At 56.4% G+C, this 19,812-nt stretch overlaps 1 protein-coding gene across 1 annotated transcript; it reads left to right on the forward strand.

Moving 5' to 3' along the window:
* The first annotated feature begins 949 nt into the window (after nucleotides 1-949).
* On the forward strand, nucleotides 950-16,381 carry TMEM240 (transmembrane protein 240). The gene is made up of 4 exons (XM_054222403.1): nucleotides 950-1,006; nucleotides 1,243-1,349; nucleotides 13,164-13,372; nucleotides 16,233-16,381. Exons 1-4 carry the CDS (start codon nucleotides 950-952, stop codon nucleotides 16,379-16,381), a joined length of 522 nt encoding a protein of 173 aa, XP_054078378.1.
* Nucleotides 16,382-19,812: the final 3,431 nt, after the last annotated feature.

The raw sequence follows: 19,812 nt of genomic DNA on the forward strand, positions 1-19,812 counted from the left end.
GCTGCCGCCGCTCGCCATGAGCCGCTCTCGGACCGGCGCCTCCCCACGTAGGTAAATGCCCGGGCTGGGGAGGGGGCGGCCGGCTCCGCATCCCCGCTGCATCCCGCATCCCTCCCCCGAGCGGAGCCGCCCGGGCCCGGGAGCGGAGGGGGTGGGTTTGGGGTGTTGCGGGGTGGGGGGGGGGAAGGACCGGGGGCTTTCAGCACGGAGCCGAGCAGCGGGGACACGCAGCCCCGAGCCGGGAGGGGGGCTATTTTTTTGAATGTATATTTTTTTTTAATTTATTTTAGAGGTGGTGGTTTGGGGTAATTATTTTTTTTTCGCACCCATCGGAAGCGGGGGGGGGGGAAGGGGGTGATTTTTTTTTTTTTTTTTTTGGGGAGGGTCGGGGAAGAGGATGCAATGAGGCTCCCCCGGACTGGGTGATTTTTGCAGCCTGCCTCCTCCTCCTCCTCCCCCCCCCCCCCCCACCTCAGCCTCTCCCCCCCCCCGGTTTTGGCTGGCTCGCTTTCCAGTTGCTGCATGAAGGGCTGTGCTTGTGGCGGTGTGTGCCCGCTCCCGGAGACGTGGCGCACCTCCCTCGGCTGAGGCCGGGGGAAGGGAAGACAGAGAGAGATATATATATATATTTTTTTTATTATTTTATTTTATTTTTTTTAATCTTTTTTTTTTACCTGTCAGATTTGTCCTAGAAAAATAATTAAAATAATAATTAAAAAAAAAGAAAAAAAAAAAAAAAAAGGGGCAGTGCGAGGGAGCCCGCGGCATCCCCGGCCCGGGGGAGCGCGGGTGCGGGGGCCCCCCCCCCCCGCCGCCCCCCGCCGCCCCCCGCAGCCTGCGGGCGCCCAGCGCGATGCGCCCCGGGCCCAGCTCTGCGGAATAGCGCGGCCGCCGCCGGCTCCCCGCGGGCTGGGGGCGGACGGACCCGACCGCTGGCAATTCCCTATTGATGTCCATGAATGCAAACACCATGATTTTCATGATCCTGGGCGCCTCTATCGTTATGGTAAGAGATTTTGCTTATTTCCATCCTCCACTCCCCCCCCCCCCCCAACCTTCCCGCACCGTCCCTTCGCCTGTGCACCTCCGTGTGTGTGCGTGTGTGTGCATGTGCGTGTGCCCCATTAAGCACCGAAGATTATTTTCTTTCTGACTGCTTCAGTCTTTGGCAATCAAACTAGAGTCAATGTTTTATTCCATCATCCAGAGTTGACCAGATGCCTTGGTTATGGGCTCTTACAGGCAATAGCTTGCTTGATGGACATGAATGCGTTGTTGGACAGATTTCACAATTACATCTTACCGCATCTGAGAGGGGAAGACCGAGTTTGTCACTGCAACTGTGGGAGGTAAGTTTACCTGCGCAAGATCTCTCTCACCTGTCCCCCGTTCCCCCCCCCAGCCCCTTCCCACCTCATCTCATTGGCGAGGCACAGCCAGGTGGTGGCCGGCGGCAGGGTGCTGCTGGCTGGGCTACCATTTTTGCATTCTGGCTGTGTATCACCTTCCTCAGCAGCTCCTGCATCAACACAGGGTTGGTTTTTTTTTTTTTTTTCCCCATTTTTCCGGAAGAAGAGTTTTCTGTGGGCCTGGAAGTCCATTTTCCTTTGTGTGCATGCTTGGGTATATGCATCCGCGAGCCCCGGGAAAGTGAGTAACTTTGATTTGAACGCTTGTCATTTTGCCTTTGTCGTCGCTGGGCTGTGATGTTTCTCGGTGCGTTTGTGGTCCGGGTGTTGCGGTTGGTGGTTGTTTGGCTCAAATGGAAGGGGGTTTGGAGGACCGAGGGGATCCGTGGCCAGGAAGGAGCGTTGCTGTCTAGGACGGTGTCACTTTGAGGCTTTGTGATCTCTGATCAGCTTTTAATTCTCCGTGGCTTCTCTCCTGAGGTGGCGACGGTGCTGGGCAGAGTGTGCCGAGGGAGCCGCTCTCTGCTTTTGGGGAGGGTTTAGGAAGCTGAGAGCATCGGGGGGCGGGTGTTCTGTGCCAGCAGGAATGCCTTTGCTGCGTACAAGTTTATGACTGGACAAATACTCACCTTTCTCCATGGCTGTGTGGCAATGTTTAATTCTCCTAAACATAGCACTCCTTGTGCCGTGCGGAACCGCGGAGGCGCTCGGCTTGTCACGGCTTTGGCTGCTCGTGGTGTCAGAGCCTGGGGCTGAGTTTTTTTTTGGGGGGGGGGGTGTGAAGCTCTCTCTCCTCTTCGGGACTGCTGTTGGTGATCCTTCTCCTGTGCTCCCGGAGGCCTCGTTCCCCTCCTGCGCCTGGTTCCTCGCTGCCTGATGGAGAGTTTGTTGTCTGGGGCGGGGGAGTAAAGCAGCGTGAGGCTGTGCCAGGCAAAGGACGTGCTGGGGAGCCCTCCCCTGCCACCGCCAACATCTAGACTGAGCTTCACTCCTCTTTGAGCCGCCCCTGGGACCCGCTGCATCGCGTCTCCCAGGCGTCACATCCCTCTGGTGTCCCTGGTGTGGAAGCTGAGCTGAAACCGGGATGTGCGTAGCTTAATGAAGGGAACCGGCTTTGCCCTTCCACTGGGCTTTGTTCACCGAAGGTGATCGTTACCTTTCTCCCCACGGTTCCTCCTCAGGCTCCTGTGGCAGAACAGCGAATAAGCAGCACCTCTAGGGCCAAATGCGGCCAGGCCCTGGGTGACCTGGTAAGCACACCCGAAATACCCGGCTCCTTGGGCACCTCCGTGTTAAGGTCAATTGGGAAGACTGTGGACAAGAAATATCCACAGGCTTTTTTTTTGGCAGGGACTGGCTTTTTCTTAGGTAATTTTTTTGGAGTCTTCTTCACTAGTTTCACTAGTTGCCCTTCTTTCACTAGTTTAAGAGTTTTCCTCTGCCTCTTCAACCAATTTTTCTTTTTGCCTGTCACAGCTGTGTTCAGTGGTGGTGAAAACTGGCTGCTGGTGATAGACTTTAACATGGTCTGGAGCGACTGAGGAGCGCCGGGTCTCACTGGTGGCGTTGGCAAAGTGTCCCTTCTGCCCAGGGCTGGGAAGGTGGCAGGGGCATTCCTCCCTCCTCTACCTCTGTGTCTGCAGAGAAGCTGTTGAGGCAGATAAATTAGCCATGGCACTCTCCCCAGACGTAGTTAGGTCATTTCTTAGAAAGTGCACAAAACAGCTTCCAGGCTGTCAGGCGTGGATCTGCGAGGAGGCGAAACGCGGGAGTTTACCAGTTGCCTCAGGTGTGTAGAAGCAACGGCTCTCGCCAACAGAAATAGCATCCCGGGCTCCGCTCCTGCGCATGGGCCCCTGTCGTGCGCGGGCATCGCTTTCACCCTGCTCACGCGCTGGTGCGGGAGACACTCGCACAAAGCATCCCTGTGCCGGGGGGCTTTGTGTGGCCTCCTGCTACGGTTTGGCCTGCGACCCTCACCTGCTCCCTCCGAGCTCTGACCTGCTGCCCGGATGCCGGGGGTCCGAGTCCTCTGATTCCGAAGGCAGACGACACTGGACGTGCCTTGTCCTTTTTGCCAGCTGTCCAGGTGCTTCGAGTGAGGCCTTCGGCGCTCATGGCATGAGCCATAAGGCATCTGCCTTGCGCCGGGCAAGGGGGCGTCCCGGAGCATGTTGTGAACGGTGGTAACGGGGATCGATACAGGACGACTCCCGATTTGCCGATAACCAAAGGGAGTCCTTGGAGGAGGGAACTGGCTGCAGTTCGGTGTGTTGCGGGGAGGAATGGGGAACATGAGTAAACGTTGCGGAAAGGGAAGGGAAGGAGGAATTGGAATAAATGAAGAGCCGTGTGGTGCAATGGGCTGAGCTGCTGCGATTACTGTTCTTCCCTCCTGCCCTAGCCTACGTTGCGGCGTCAGTCACACAGCAAAGTCATTCAGAGATGTTTTCCTCCCACTCTCCTGTCCCGGTTGTATCTTCCTCAGGGTATCGGAGTGGATCCCTTCTCCAGGAATGGTCTACCATGTCCAAGCACCCCAGGTCCTGGCCTTGGGCACCCCGTGTACAGTGGGATGGATGTCGTCGCTAGAGGGAATCAGAGCCTGCACCAGGCCTGTGGCAGTGTGAGGGGCTGGCAGCTGTCACCTTGCTGGTGGTGGCAGTGGACAGCCAGGGCTGACTCCGTGTGTCCCAGGTACCAGCTGAGGCCAGGCGTGCCAGGGCATCTGGGGCTCCGTGCTCTGCCCTTCCCAGGCCTCTGTGTCCCACCTCATCCCTGCAAGGCGCCAGGGGAAAAGCCCAGGCGTCACCCCTTGGCTGTCCCTGTCCCTGTGTGATGCTGGAGTGCCCTTTCCAGCTGGGAGACTGGGAAGGCTGGAGGCAGCGCTGGGCGCTCGGCTCCTGGCTGGGTCCACAGCCGGTGGGGGACCAAAGGCAGGCGTGTGCCGTTAGTGCGTCTGCACCCGGATCTCCGCTCCCTTGGCAGCGGGATGGGGCCTGGCCGTGTTTCCAGCTCCGTCTCCTCACTTGTTTCTGTCCACGCTTTCTGCCCCCGGGGAGGGGCGGCGGGGACCCGGCGAGTCCCCCTCTGGAGCCGGTCTCTGGTGGGAGGCTGGCAGGGAGCAGTGGGAGCCGAAGCCAGGGGTGCCCCAGGCTCTGCCCATCTTTTGGTGGCTCTGGGGTCACTGGAGCCCCTGGGCGCACGGCCAGCAGCGCAGACGGTCCTGCTGGCTCCCCAAAGGGCTCTTTGTGTTGCACGGAGGCTGTGCCTGGGGTCTCTCCTCATGGGCGGCGATGTGTCTTTCCCTGGGCTCTCCGCCCGTTCCCCTCTCCACGGGGGACTGACCCTGGCAAGAAGGTCCCAGGACAAGTGAAAGGGAGGGCCAGCTTGTGGCACCCTGCCCGCTTCTTCCTGAAATGCCCTCTGCCAACCTTTGCCTCATTTCCCGCAGCTGGGGGCTGTACTTTGGGTTTTTCCCCCCCCTCTTCCCAAGCGCCGGGTGCGTGAGCAGTGACTGGGGAGAGCCGCTGGGGTGAGGACACCTGGGGAGGAAAGCCAGCCCCGTCTTCAGTGCTGGATGCTGAGCTCTTGGTGCTGGTGGGGCTGATCTCTGCCCTCGCTCTGCACATCCCTGGGGGGGTCAGGGTCGCCGGGGCTGTTTGGGGCTGAACCTGCTGCTCGTCACCGTTTGCCAGAAGCAAGGTAGCAGTTTGCCGAGGCAAGAGTGACCTTGCTACGCTGGGCCCTGGCGGGCGATTTTCGGGTCTGGGATGTCAGAAGGGAGTTGCGGCCTCTCGCCGCGCACGGGAGAACCGAAAAGGTGCTTGCGGAGGCCGCGCTTGTGCCAGGTTTTCAGGGATGAAGGGGCTGGCTGCGAGGTGCTGGGAGGCAACACGGTCTGGAGCGGCGCACGGAAGCTGCCCTTCTCGCCTTCCAGCGCAAAGATGCAGGTGGTGAAGGCGGGCGCCTATTTGCGGTCCGTGAAGTTGTCAACGTCCACCGAGCCGCCCTTCCCAGTTCGGGTGAGCCTGGGCTGGGCAGCGCCTTCGCCACCGGAGCGGTGCCGCTCTGGGAGCTGCGCCGGGTGGTCCTTTGGGCTGCGGGGGCGGGGGAGCAGACGTTCTCCTCCGCGCAGGTGGGCCGTCGCTCTTAGGCTGGGCTGGTGCTTTCCCACAGCTTTCCTACCGGCAGCACTGGAGCCAGGCAGGGCGAAGCTGCCAGACCCCCTGTGACCGTTCGAGGTGCATCTTACAGCTGCGCAGTGGGAAAACGGTCCTGCCAGTTGCTGGGGAAGGGAAGCTGGTGTAGCGATGGTGCATGGAGGGAGGGCACCAGCAGAGAGACAGGGACGCTGGCAGCTGGTGCTGGTACTGAGCCTGCACAGAGACAGGGACACGTTCCTCTCTTAACATCTGCCTTCTCTCTGGAGGAAGAAGGGGTGACAGCCACATTTACACTCCTGCTGGCTCCTGTTGATGCCATGCAGGAATGTGCCTGCTGGAGCAGATCCCCGGGGGAGCCCGGCACTCTCTGTCCTCAGCATGTGGAGATATTCAGGCTGTCCAAACCACTGTGTTGGGGCCTGCTTGCGTGCAGGAGGTCCTGCCTCCTTGGGATGTAGCTATTCCCAGGAGAGAGCAGGGCTGTGGAGGACTGCAGACGTGTGGCACTGCCCCAGTCCCGCTGTCTCTGTCCCAGCCAGTAAAGGGTCCTCTCTGGAAGCAGGGAGCTGGCAGCAGATCAGGAGCTGGGTGATGTCATGCAAAGGAAAAACACCAAAGGGCGTCCGTCCGTGGAGGCAGGGTGAGTTGGAGAGAACAGATGACACCTGCATGGAGCAAAGACCCGTCAAAACAGCCTGGGGGGCTTGGAAGGTCCCTCTCTGGGGAAGGACAGGGACCTCAGGAGCTCTGGCACGTATTCTCCTTGCCACTGACCTTCTGAGTGACCTTGCGTGAGTCTGTCCCTCCCGGGCAAAGTCTCTCCCCGTGAGCGGGGTGAGAAAGGTCTGAGAGGAGTGTCAGCCTTACCTGGATGCCAAGACCCTGCAGCAGAGCTGGGGGCTTGGCCAACCCTCACGTCAGCTCTTCCCCTCTGAGGGATACTTCAGCCCTAGGCTGGGATCCAGGAGGGAGAGCCTCAGGGCAGGGCTATGCTGGACCTCTCCTGAGCCTCTGGTGTGTGGTGGAGACCCTGCAGGGCAATGGGCTTCCTCCCGGGCTGGGCACAGGGTGGAAATGTGTGAGGTGGCTGCTGGCGGGGGCTCTGCCCCGGTGCTGGGGTCACTGGCAGCACCGGTGACCGGGGAGGATGGTCGGTGGGGCTGGAGCAGCGTTGTCTCGTTGACACCTTGGGTCTGAACAATGGTGCTCGCTGGGCTCTGCCCGTCAGGGGCCAAACGCTGCCCTCCACGCTCAGAGGAGGGACAGGCCAGTGCTTGTCCCGGGCTACTGCTGTCGGGGGATACACAGAAAGTACATTTTTGCTCTGTTTCCTCCTTTCCCAGCCACTCTGGAAAAGTCATGAAACCTCTCCATGCCCAGATCCTCTGTGGGTGTGCTGGGAGGCTGGGAGTGCTCATCGCCTGCTGCTGGAGACCACCAAGCCTTTTCTGGGGCTTCTGGTTGCTGTTAAGGGTGCGAAGGGTCCCGGGGAGATGTTTCCACCTGCCCAATGGTGCCGTCCACGCGGGTCTGCAGGCCCCAAGAGGCGTGGGGCTGGTTGGCACCTTTGGGGAGCAGCTGCAAGGTCAGAGAGGGGTGTGGAACAGGGATGCTCTTTGCTTCCCTCCATCTCCGCTCGCAGCCCCGGGGCAGGGCAGGAGGAGCCACGTTCCCCCAAATCCTGCTGCAGCCGGAGGTGGGGAGTGGGTCAGTCCAGCCAGGTTGTGACAGCTGACGCATGAGCCCAGGAGATGTGACATGTTGGTGACCGACTGAGAGTGACGCCTGCCCAGGGGGGAGCCAGGCCCAGCCGGAGCATCATGGTGCCGGCATCCCCAACGGAGGGGGGACGTGGGAAGCGGAGAGACAGAGGACGGGCTCTTTGCATTTAAAACAACGGATCGGTGGCGCTTTTTTAAAGGCTCCCGTGCTGTGCTTTGGCTGCAGCAGCCAGCACACGCGCAAGGTCACTGGAAGGGACAATAGCGCTTTGGGCAGCTCCGGAGGGAAATGTCCCAGCCGTGCTGGCCGAGGCTCTGCTCCAGCCCCGGCAGGGAGGGGAGGATGTCTTCCCCCTTTGCCACAGAGTCTGGGAAAGGGGGCAGGGACGCTACAGCTCAAGCGCACGGGCACAGACACAAGTGCTGGGCTTTGTCCAGCAGCTTCAGTTTCCCACCTGAGCCGGGTGCCGTCTTGCTGGGGACGGAGTGGCAAAGCCAGTCCCTCACTTGCCTCAGGAGAGCAGTCGTTGGCCATCACCAGACCCTCCTGCTTTTGAGGGTGTTCCTGGCCTGAAGGCCGGTTACAGTTCTGTGCCTACAATTGCATCTGCTTCCCGTGGAAGGTCCGCCACATCAAGGGTGGGCATGGCTGAAGGGGAGGCGGTGGGCACGAAGGGAGGTGGCGCACGATTAACCTAGTAGGCACCATTTGTCCTGGATCTGTTGTGACAACTGGTCCCAGCTTGAACTGCCCGGGGACTGGCGCTCAGGTTATTTGGTACAGCTTTGTCTTGCAAAGGAAGGTGCTCAGGACATGGTTTTCCCTTTTGAGGACCACTTAGTGACAGCTCTCGCGCAGCTGAGGGTGCTGTGAACCCCTGAGTCCTCACACCCACGTCATTCCTCTGGCTGAGGTCATGCGAGGCCGGAGGAGATTTTCATCTCTTCTCCTTCTCAAAGCTCTTTGGTTGGTGAAACAGGCACCGTCTGGAGGGTTGTGTCAGCCCCTCGACGTCCACGTTTCCGAAACTGCCCTCCCAGAGCCTGGTCTCCAGCACCGCCTGCCCTCCCTGGAGGAGCACTGCCCTGGAGGTGGTGGTGACTTGCTGCACCCACGTCATGCTCAGCTTAGAGGTGATCCATTCCCTCACTGGATCCAGCCCCAAGAGCCATCCAGGCCACGTTCCAGTTTCCAATTCCCTTGATATGCGGCGGGGACCCTGGACCTTTGCACACTATTAATAACATGCTGTGCTGATGTGCCCGTGTCTGCGAATCACTCCTGTGACATCCCCGAGGGCTTGAGCTGCAACAGAAAACTTCTGAGGGTCTGTCCCTGTCCTGCTCCCCATCTCAGTGGCACCACTCAGTCCCGTTAAGCCAAAACGAAGCAGCCCAGATCTCCCAACTGTTGCACTAGCAGAGAAAATTCGTCTTCCCTGAGCCTTGCTAAACCCTTTCCAGAAAACTCTGCAGAGTGGAAACCTGGCACCGGCATGCCCACTGCGTAGCCCTACGCCGGTAACTCAGGGTTCCCCAAAGCTGCCTGGAAGGTAGCGGCGCAGGCCCTCCAGTGCTTGCCTGGGGTGCTTTAGTGACAAAAGGGTTTTCTTTTAAGGATATTTGCACGTGGCGTCTAACATTGATTTCAGATGCTTGGAAAGTTAAGTTGCTGAATCCAGACACGTCAAAGTTTTTGCTGCCCGTTGAATTTTGCCTCCCATGAATCGCCTTTGGGCTTCTTGGTGGCTCAGCGTACACAAGACCGACTCCTTTCTCCCCCGGGCACGGCTGTCCCACAGCACTCCAGGCTGTCCAGGCAAAGGGCTGGCACAGGGGTACTGTCGGGACTGAATCCGTCCTTAGGGAATGCTGGAAGCCAGTGGTGACTTCGTGTGCCCAGCCCACACATGGACAGTGAGAAAGGGTCAACCAGCCATCCTTTCCTGGAGCTTCCTCCCTCTGTGGCCCGTGTGAGAAGCCCCTGGTGGCTCCTTGGGGATGCAGGGGCGTCGGTGCAGTCACATTAGAGAGCGTGTGTTGAAAACAGTTGTGGCCAACGCCAGTGGCAGCCCAGAGCTGGTTATGTCGTCTTCGTGTCCGCCTCGCTCCATCCGCAGCCTCTGGATCTAAATGACCTACAGACCCAGAGTCATCGTGCTGCGGAGCCTGGAGAAGAGAAGGCTCAGGGGGTTGTTATCAATGCACGTAAATACATGAAGGGAGGGTGTGAAGAAAGCAGAGCCAGGTTCTTTGCAGCGGTGCCCGGTGACAGGCCCAGAGGCAATGGCACACACTGAAACACGGGAGGTTCTGCTTGAACATCAGGAAATGCTTTTTCACTGGGAGGGTGACTGAGCGCTGGGGCAGGTTGCTGGGAGAGGTTGTGGTCTCCTTCCTTGGCGACATCTAAATGCCGCCTGAACATGGTCCTGGGCAACTGGCTCTGGGTGGCCCTGCTCGAGCAGGGTGGGACCAGGCGACCTCCAGAGGTCCCTTCCAACCTCCGCCATTCTGTGATTTTTATGCAAGCTACAAGGCAGAAACAGGGACTTCACCTCTGAGCCTGGACTCTGAAGTCACTGGGCTTTGGGGACAGTCCCCTGCATATGGAAAGGGAGCTGCAAACACAAAAGGAGTGTCAGGCCCTTACTGCTGCCCCCAAGGTAAGACCAAAGGGAGTGGTGACCAAAGGAAGGTAGGAGAGCTGGAGGAGATCCCACTGCAGAGTGCAGAGTCAGCCTGCTCCGAGGAGAGGGACAAGGCAGGGAAGAGGTGACTGTGTCCCTTCCTCAGTGCCCTGCACGCAGAGAACCAGAGCTGTGACGACACCAGACAGCGTGGTAGGAAGAACCCTCATGTCAAAGCACGTGAGGAGAGTGTTGTGTCCCGTGTTACTGCGGTGCTGGCCGTGCTCCACGTGTGTGTGTGCACATACGTGATTCCTGCGGGCACATCCCTGCTCCTGAGCGCTGGGGGAGCGTGGCACCGGGAGGGGAGGACTCAGGACTCTCCTCTGGCACAGGGCTGAGACCCTCCGTGAAAGCCACCTCATGTGTGGCGAGAGGTCTGCGCTCCCGTCCCAGGAATGGGTCTGTCCTTGATGTGTCTGGGAATTTCTGCTTCTCTCAACCCCAGAGATGGCTGCGTGTTAGCGATGCTCTGCATGGAGTGGCTTTAGGTAGCCCTGTGGGTCGTGACCCAGCGGTGCAGTGGAGATACATCCCAGCTCCTGCCGAGGGACTCGAGCGCTTGATCATTTCATGGAGTCTGGGTTTCTGGAGGCGTTTGTGGACTCAGCCCTTAGGCTGTTTCTGTACTGCAAGAAGCAAAAGGGAGTAAGTTAATGTGTTCCTGAAATTAACGGGAGCCCTCCCATTCATGAATAAGAGCTCCCTTTTTGGGAGCCTTCCCTCTCACACCCTCTTCCCCCTAGATTTTCCCTAGCCAAATGGAGGAAAATACCTCTGGGTACAAGCCAACCAGCACGAGGAGGCACGAGCAGGGCCTGCCCTTAGCCTCCGAGGCTGCTTTGAGCTGCCGTCAGAGCTGGCCTGGATGCATCCCCTTTCTCCTGCTGCCCCAGTCTGGTCCCTGGTACTGGGTCCTTTGCTGGGTGCAGCTGGGGAGCGGAACCAGACAGCAGGAGCATGGCGAGATGGGCTTCCCATCCCCACAGCCTTTTCCACGCCCCCATGCCATGGCGCCAGGTTGTACACCAGCCCTACGTGCCTCGATGTGCCGGGAGCCGGTGCCTGTGGTGCAGGTGGCCTCCATTAAGTCATTGCTGAGATTAGGGCTGTTTTCAGTAGGTTCCTTTGAGTGGAGGTTTGTTTGTGTAAATATTTGGACGTTTCTCAGGCATGATTATTGAGCAACCTGCACCTCATGCATATTCAGAGGCCTCCAGCGATATCCTCCTCGGTATCCTCCTCCTCCTCCTCTCCGGCGTGTGGCGGCGGGGCTGGGCCCATGGATGTGGGAGGGGACGTGAGGGTAGGTGATGCTGGTGGGGGTGGCGGTGGGCAATGCTGGGGGGAGCCCTGGCCTGGAGCTGGGAGCACCGGTGACGTGTCTGCGCTGTGAACTGCTGTGGTGGCCTGATGCAAGGCACCTGGGGCGGCTCCGCACCCCTCGCCGCGGCTGGACGGCCGTTCCTGGGCTCCCTGGCAGCAGTGAGGGCAGTGCCTGCCTCTAAATCAGGCCGCGTGGGGAGGCAGGATGGCTGAGCGCTGAGCCCGGGCAGCCTCATGGCTCCTGCCTGCTCTCAGGGAAGGTTAAGAGCCATTTAAAGCAGATGCAGAGGCTCCAGAGCCGCTTGCTTCCAGTTTTGCTTTGCATCCCGCATCCCCTGTCATCTGGGATCCTCCTTTCCCACACGCTGAGCTCGCCTGTCACAGCGGGTCCCCTCCCGTTCAGCCCCCACAGACTGGCCTTATTTTTTTCTGCTCTACAACTCCCTCGCTCCACCCCTGCCATTTCCCTGCTTTTCCCCAGTTAACCGGGGTCTTCCAAGCAGTCCGGCATCATCCCAAGCTTGGTCTCCATCATCTCATTGCACAAACGAATGCAGTCGCCGTTCAGGCGTGAGGCGTGGGGCCAGCCTCTCCAGAACCCCCGAGAGAGACAGAAGTCTCTGAAAGCTCCAGGGTCCCTGCTGTCCCCCTAAGGACACCAGCGGCCTGTGGCACAGTGGCCCTCCCTGCCGGATGCCCGGGCAGGGCATCTGCCGCGCTTCTGCGCTCTGCTCTCTGGGGACAGCACTGACCTGATGGCTTTTTTTTTTTGTTGGAGACCGGCCACAATGCAAGGCCCATGTCTCCAGCAAGTGATGAAGGATGGGACGGGATGGGATGGGATGGGATGGGATGGGATGGGATGGGACGGGATGGGACGGGATGGGAGGCAGGGTGCTGGCAGATCCTGCACCCAGCAGGGTCAGGCCAGGAGACCTTCCCAAGCCCCAGTGCTGCCAGAGCTCACGGTGATGTTCAGCTGCAGCTTCACCCCCGGCAGAACTCGGGGCACTACGGGGAGGTTTGCTGGCCGCTCCTGTGCCAGGAGAGAGTTCTTGCTCTCTGCCACAGGCAGTAATTGCTGCCTGTTCCTGGGGAGGGTGAGGGAGACCCCCCCCCCATCCCAAAGCACCCCGCTCCCGCAGTAAGAGAACCTGAGACGGTCTTAGAGCTTGGGTGGCTTTTCCAGGAGCGATGCGCTGCAGGGTCTCTGCCATCTGCTGTCTGCGGATGAATTCAAGCACTTCCTCCATGGCTGTAAACTCGCTCTGCTCTGATACGTGGAAGGGACGACTCTCGCTTTGCTCTGAGAGATGGGACGCGGAGCAGCACAGTGCCATGGAGCTGCCAGGGCGGGCAGTGCTGCGTCGCAGAGGACTCCTCGGGCTCCTGTGAGGCAGACGGTTGCGACGGCGCTGGCAGGGCTGCACAGCTGCCCTCTCCCTGTGCGTACGCACGGGAGCAAAGCGTTATTGACCTCTGCCTGCGAACACGGACGCAGCAGCGCCCTTTACATCTCTGGGGGGTGACCACGCCGGCCTCACGCTGTCCTTAACGTTATCTTCCATTTACAGATGATGACCGTAGGCACAGAGAGCCGGTGTCAGGAATGCGACACGAATCCCAGGCATGGGTTCAGGTTTCTATGCTTCCCTGCCTCGCTCTCTGCCCATTCCTCTGCTGCCACGAGCGCAAAAAGCCAAGACGGCACTTCTGCTCCCAGGGATGTTGGTAGAAACTCAAAGGAATGGTGTCAACCAGCCCCTGGCCACAAGAGCAGGCGCTGCATGGAAAAACCGTACTCTGCTCTGCTCCACTGATGCTTTTCCCTGTTTCTGTTCCCTGCAACAGGCATCATGTCCATTATGTCATTCCGTATGACGGGGATCAGTCAGTGGTGGACTCCTCGGAGAATTACTTTGTGACTGACAATGTAACCAAGCAAGAGATTGATCTGATGCTGGGACTTTTGCTGGGCTTTTGTATAAGCTGGTTTCTGGTGTGGATGGATGGGGTTCTCCACTATGCAGTGCGAGCCTGGAGAACCAGCCGACGGTATGGTAAGTGCAGCCTCGCGGGGTCCCTTCTCTTTCCTCCATCCCTTGCCCTGGGGGAGAGGGAGGAGGTCAGCACTCCCGCAGGGTTCGCTCCGTGCGGATTTGGCCTGGCCAGCCGCATCCCAGCCCTCTTTACATCAGCAGGAAGGTTTAGGTGGAAAGAGGCAGCCGAGCGTCCCAGCCTCTGCTTCGGGAAGTGTTTAAGGCACGTGTTGGTGCAAAGGGGTGTTTGGTGGAAAGCAACGTGTTTACACGCAGGCAGGCTGGCCGATGGTGGCTGTACGTCTGCACACGCGGGCAGAATGTTTTTTTTTTTCGGGCCAGACGAAACTTCCCTGAAATCCGGATTTTTCTGCGCGTGTAATTTGCAGCCAGGCCCGTGCTTACGGAGCGCAGCCTCTTGTTGCTTGTATAAACTTGCGACAATGTGATGGCGATGACAGACACGTCTGCGTTGTGTCAGGGACGCACCAGCTGAGGTTTCCCCATCCTCATTGCTCTTCCAGATGTGCCAATTTATTTTTTTTTTCAGTAGTGACATCACCCCCCTCCCCAGGGAAGAGCGTTAGCCATACTAATTAGTCTTTGGATCTCAGCATCCTGGACTAACATCCTGAGAATGACCAACAGACTCCCCTTCAGAGGCCCTCTCTGCCCCCTTTGCTCTCTCAGCATGGACATCCCTGTCTTTAATTGTTGGAGGGGGAATAAAGACAGAAAAACTATTAAAATAGTGGATGACCTGAAATTCCATAACGGCGTCCCTACAAATCTCAGTCTCTGACTGTGACTGATGGTGTCTGTTAAATTACAACTCAGAGGAAAAGGCGAGCGAGCAAGAGGAAGATTTATCTGCAAACATGTAAGAAATTCTAATTAGGGAAGTGGACTATCGCTTTCCAAAAACTCAGATCAAAACGATATAATTTTTTATTAGTCTTCCCAAATCCCTAGCAGCCTGCTTGAACGGTTTCCGAATGAGGACTCTCTCGCGGCTGTGCTGCCGTCGTTTCCCAAGCAGAAGGCTGATTGTCAGAGTTCCCAGTGAGCTCTAAGGTACCGAGCCAATCTTGAGGCCGTAACACCTGTTTTTGATCAGACCACCTGCGGCTGTGAGCTCACCAGTGCTCCTGAAGTCAGCAGGGCTGGCGAGGGCTCTCCCTGGGGGAGATGCCAGAGCCGGTACAGCAAGACTGGTCTTCAGAGCTGCTGCTTTTCGTTACGGGGCTGGAAGCTACAGATATGGTACCGCCATCTAACCTCCCTTCTGGTGAATGGATACTGCATCGAGTTTTATTTTTAGTAATAAAGGGCAATGCTAGTAATTAATTTAGTATTTAAGTCAAAAGAAGTTTTTTCTTTCTTTTTTTTTTTTTTCTCCCTGTGTATACATATTCTAAGGCTTTAAGAAGGGGTTGGCCAATGGTGCAATATACTGTGCAGATACATCTTTTCAGAAAATGAATCATAGAATCATAGAACGTGTTGGGTCGGAAGGGACCTCTAAAGGCCATCTTGTCCAACCCCCCTGCAGTCAGCAGGGACATCTGTAACTAGATCAGGTTGCTCAGAGCCTCGTCCAGCCTGGCCTTGAATGTCTCCAGGGATGGGGCCTCCACCCCCTCTCTGGGCAACCTGGGCCAGTGTCTCACCACCCTCAGTGTGAAGAACTTCTTCCTAATGTCTCACCTAACCCTGCCCTGCTCTAGTTTAAACCATTGCCCCTCGTCCTGTCGCTACAGGGTATGCAGGATTACTTTGCACCTAGCTTCTTCTTCCCTTAGCAACCCCACCATCAGTGCCCCTGTCACGATGCAGAAGGCTGACACCCCCCTCCGGCCTGAGACATTGGCTCTTAGTGCCATTTTAGTGGTGTTGCACCCCCCCACACGGGACCGGTCTGTTCTTAAACCAGGCTGGTTGCTCCCCAGATGCTTGCACTGTTCCCAGCTCCGTTAACAACCATCAAATGTACATCACGAATCAATGGAAGAAGAGACTCTGGAAGCCCTCCCCATCTAATCTGTAGGTGAGGTCTCCAGCGGATATATACCATGCAATGGGGCATGGTGGCTCTTTCCAGTAAAGGTTTTTACATGTTCTGTCCCAGGAGAAACCAGTGCGCTATGCTGAGTATGTTTCACTAAAGACAGGCTGAAAAATCTGGAGCAAACTAGTGAACACTGAGCTTTTAGGTAGTTCCTCTTCATTCAAACCAACTGTGCAAATCTAGTCATTTTAAAGGCAATAAGCAGAAAGGATACCTGTTTCTTTGTTGTACAGGTACCTAAGCTAAAATTTCCTTCTAAGGAAGGAAATGGTGGCTGTGATGATGAGAGAGAGGGGCCGGGGTAATACAGAATCCTGAACCGCTACAGAATGTAGAGCCCTGTCTGAAATACACGAGTACCACTTAGCAATGACTCAATGTCACGTTGTGGCCTCATCAGCTTGAATTTTGGTCTATTAGAATAACCTATAGCTCCTTCCTGATGGAACAGACTTCTTAAAATAGAAAATATTCTATGGAAACTGAGGCATCAGGTTGCGCTTCCTGGCCGGGGCAGTCCCGTACCACCTCATGCCACTTGCAGTAGTTCAACTTTATAACACTCGGTTGTTCTCTGGGACTTTCAGATTCTCCTCTGCGGGGTTGGGTCATGTGTATTTTTGGGCAGAATGACCCAAAGCTCTCATGAAACTGAACGGCAGTGAAGGGAAGCCGCAAGGGTGGCCTTGCCGAGGCCATAACTGGTGCCTGGTTTCTGCGGGGCAGGCCAGGACCAGGGCCAGGCAAGGCAGGAGAACACGGGGCTCACCCTTCCTGTAATGTCTCATCTTCCTTCTCCTTTCTGCCTTCCAGACAACTCCTGGTCTTGGATTCCAAAATTTTGTAACTTAAAGGAGTTCAGAAAACGTCATCACAGGCAGTACGAGGAGGCGACTGGGAACATGGTGCACATCAAACAGAAGCTGTACCATAATGGGCACCCAAGCCCACGGCACCTCTGAGGAATGCCTTCCCCTCCAGAGACTGCAGTGAGGTTTTAAAAAAGAACTTTGCTTTTCTTCCAGGGGAACAGCTACCTGTTTGCTCCTCTATGGAAGCCAGCCGAGGACACAATTTTACTTATCCATCCCGTGTGTCCCTGTGGCACACCACGATGCACAACTAAGCCAGTCCTGGATGCTACGCAGCCAAGACATTGCACTGTGTTCCACATTTTATTGTCAGACTTGTGTATATATGTAAAAAGCAGACAAACGAAAAAGAGAAAAGAGATTTGCATTATACTTTCAGCCCCCTTTTCCTGGCATTTACGGCTGTCCTGCACATCCAGCTACCCTACGGGGAACGTTGGCCAAGGGTATGGAGGTGGGACAACATGAAGAAGATGTGGAGTTTCTCATCCAAGAGCTCAAGTCCCCCGTTTCTTTGGTCCTTTGGCTTGGTTTTGCTCTGCTCTGTTCTTTCCGTTGCCAAACCGGCTCGGCTGGTCACAGGTTTGGATGGGGACTGCTGCCAGCTGGTTGTGGCGGCACAGTGTCCCTTTTGCATTGGTTCACGTTTTGGGGAGTTGCTGTGGGGGAAGGAAGGCCTGGGAATATATAACTGAGTTGCTGTTTGCGTTGCTATACACTGAAACCTGCCTTAAGCAACCCAAGAAATCTTAGTACCGGGGAAGAGTACGATGAGGTGTCTCCATGTAACGGGGCTGGTGCTGCCTGGTTTACACCACTTTTATATTGGTGGTACCTTGCCGATGCCAGTGCTGCTGTTCTTCACTAATGCCAGAGAGGAGTTGCTCCTCATACGTGCGGGGAGAAGTGTATTGAGTTGAACGGTGTTAGATGTGATTTGCACCCTGATCCTACCCCTCTGCTGCATAACCACCACCCACCCCTTGCCGGGAGGAAAGGAGCTGCTCTCTCCTTCTTCTCAGAGGGTAAGCCCGAGGCCCTGGTTAATACCACCCCAGAAACACTGACAATGCAGCGAGAGGGTCCTGTTAACGGCCTCACTCTTCCTGCACATGACCAGCCACCTATCTTCTTGCGTTCCTGCTCCAAGCTGCAATAGCACGTGGGCAGCAGGCTGGGCTTGGCTTGAGGAACAAAGAGAGATGTGGGCCTGAAGCCAAACTCACCTACAGAGTCAAATGTCCCAATAATGGGTTGGATCAAAGTACGAGGATGCTCTAGTGTGGTTTTGCCTTTGCTTCCCAGCCCTCAAAGTGTTCAAGGCCAGGTTGGATGGGGCTTTGAGCAACCTGGTCTGGTGGAAGGTGTCCCTGCCAAGACCTAGATGGCCTTTAAGGTCCCTTCCAACACTAACCATTCTATGATTCCCCTGGTCGCAGCTTAGGTGTGGGTTTCAAGGTAGCTATTGAGTGTCTGAAACCAACCTCCACATCCAGAGACCTCCTCCACTCCAGAGTTGTCTGTGTGCACCTAGACAGCGCAGGGGTACCTGGTTCCTGTAGCAGTCGTGTTCTGCTGGGGGAGAGAAGCAAATCCGTCCGGACCGCGTTCCTTTTGCACATGCCGGGCAGCAGTCAGCAGTGCCTGCAGAGGGAAGAGAGAGGTTTTTATTGAGAGGAATAGGGGAGGGAGACGCTAGCCCCAAGGATTTAAGACGGTAGCCCTGAATCCCAATCATTTCTCCTTCATACATCATTTTGTATTGAGTGGGCTTGTGCTTAAAAGGGGAAAACATCCAGAACAAAAGGATGATGAACATCATGACAAACTGCTGTTGACTGTCAATGGCCTCCTATTGTTTGATTGCAATGTGTGTGAAGGAAAAAGGACACCGTGGCTCCCCGCTCATTTCCTCCCCGCTTCAGCTTCTGTGCCTCGGGTTGTTTTTTCATTGTTTCCTATGCCCAGGATCAATTCAGTTATTTACAAGCCCCAAAGCTGGCCAAGAGCCAACCGTACCCGTTTCTCTGCCATTCCTACCTTCGCTGTTCCCTCCTGCCTCTTGTCTTGGAGCCCCGGTTTCTGTCTGGGCCTAAAGAATTGCCCGGTCTATACGTATGTCTGTCTGCTTGACTGTCTGTCATTCAGGACTTGCTGTGGTTGTCATGTCTGCAGCCACACGTTAGTATCTCCAGAACGACTTTTCCTTAAGCAGCTCCTTTCCAAGACACGCGGCTTTCCAACCTCCCTCACCCTCTGAGCTTTGTGCGTTTGACCGTGTGGGCTCCTCCTCAAGTGGCATAAGATGCTCCTTCCAACGGAGCGTTACTCGTAGAGCGCCAGGGGAGAGCTGGCCAAACAGCTCTTCTGGTTGCCTTTGTGTCGTGGCACACGCCTAACTGACAGCGAAGAATAGGGTCTGTATCATAAAACAGGTTTCATGTCATGGACGTGTCTCCAGGTGGGAATACATTTTGCAGGGGAGAAAATTCCGTCATGATAAGGACAAATACCGAGGCTCTGGAACTAGTTATGGGGAAAAAAGCACTTTAAATAATAATCTTTCCACTTGGAGCCTCTCACAAGAGAGGCTTAAGGCAGTGACCTAAACTCGGGCTGAATTGGAGGTCGGGGTCTGCTCTGCGCTAGCAACAGACCTTAGCTGAATATCATGAAATACGAAACCTACAACTGGAAAGAGTGACGTGAGGGCTCACGCTGATTACGTCTGATCCACACCAGAATTTCAGAAGAATATGAGGCTCTGGAAGAGGGGGAAAAAAAAAACCCTACATGGTACATATTCCCATTGCTTAAGAACAGACTTTTTTTTTAAATCTGCTGTGTCTGCAGCTGTTACCTTGTGAGCCTCTCTCTTGTTTACACTCAGTCAAAAAATAAAACAAAAAATACTCTCAGTGCAATTAAATTCACCGGGAGCAATTCACTGGTCTTAAATCCAAGGAAACCAGAGGTACCCTCATAGAGCAAGGTTTGTCCCAGCACACGCTAAACCTTTGGGATTAGTCCTGGGGAACGGAGCAGGCCTTTGATTCCCATCCTTAATAAAGAAGGGGCGCAGTTCCTTCCCGCGCAGTAAGGCCGGGTCCTACTCCTGACCCAAGAGATCTAGTGCATCTCCTGTGCAGGGGTTGATTTCCAACAGCCAGCTTAACGGAGACACAAGGTCTGGCGTGAGGTGCCTTTTTCTAGGAAGCTGCTGTAGATGCGACCCTGCGTCCCGGGGCTGAGAAGGTGCCCGTTGCTGGCGCTGCCTGACCTCCCGCACCAAGCGGTGGGAGCTCCCTGCGGAGGAGCAGCCCAGGTCCCCTCTGCCGTTGAACCTGAGGTGGGGTGCAAAAGATGAGTGGTCTTCCCAACAGCCAAGTGTCTGCCTTGCCTCCTCTTTGGGGAACGAGATGACAACCCCCCCCCAACCCCCCCAAGAGAAGCAGAAGGTGAAAGAGGCAGCCATGGTCCGAGCATCGCAGCACTGCATTGCCCCAAGCAGCACCCGCTCG

This window comes from Rissa tridactyla, chromosome 16 (genome assembly GCF_028500815.1).
Source record: "Rissa tridactyla isolate bRisTri1 chromosome 16, bRisTri1.patW.cur.20221130, whole genome shotgun sequence".
Taxonomy (NCBI): Eukaryota; Metazoa; Chordata; class Aves; order Charadriiformes; family Laridae; genus Rissa; species Rissa tridactyla.

Bases quoted from the DNA above. Each gene is read 5' to 3' on its own strand.
- TMEM240 (XM_054222403.1), top strand. From the start codon at position 950: ATGTCCATGAATGCAAACACCATGATTTTCATGATCCTGGGCGCCTCT. The intron at 1,350-13,163 runs GTAAGTTTACCT...TCCCTGCAACAG, and splicing joins TGTCACTGCAACTGTGGGAG to GCATCATGTCCATTATGTCA. The intron at 13,373-16,232 runs GTAAGTGCAGCC...TCTGCCTTCCAG, and splicing joins GAGAACCAGCCGACGGTATG to ACAACTCCTGGTCTTGGATT.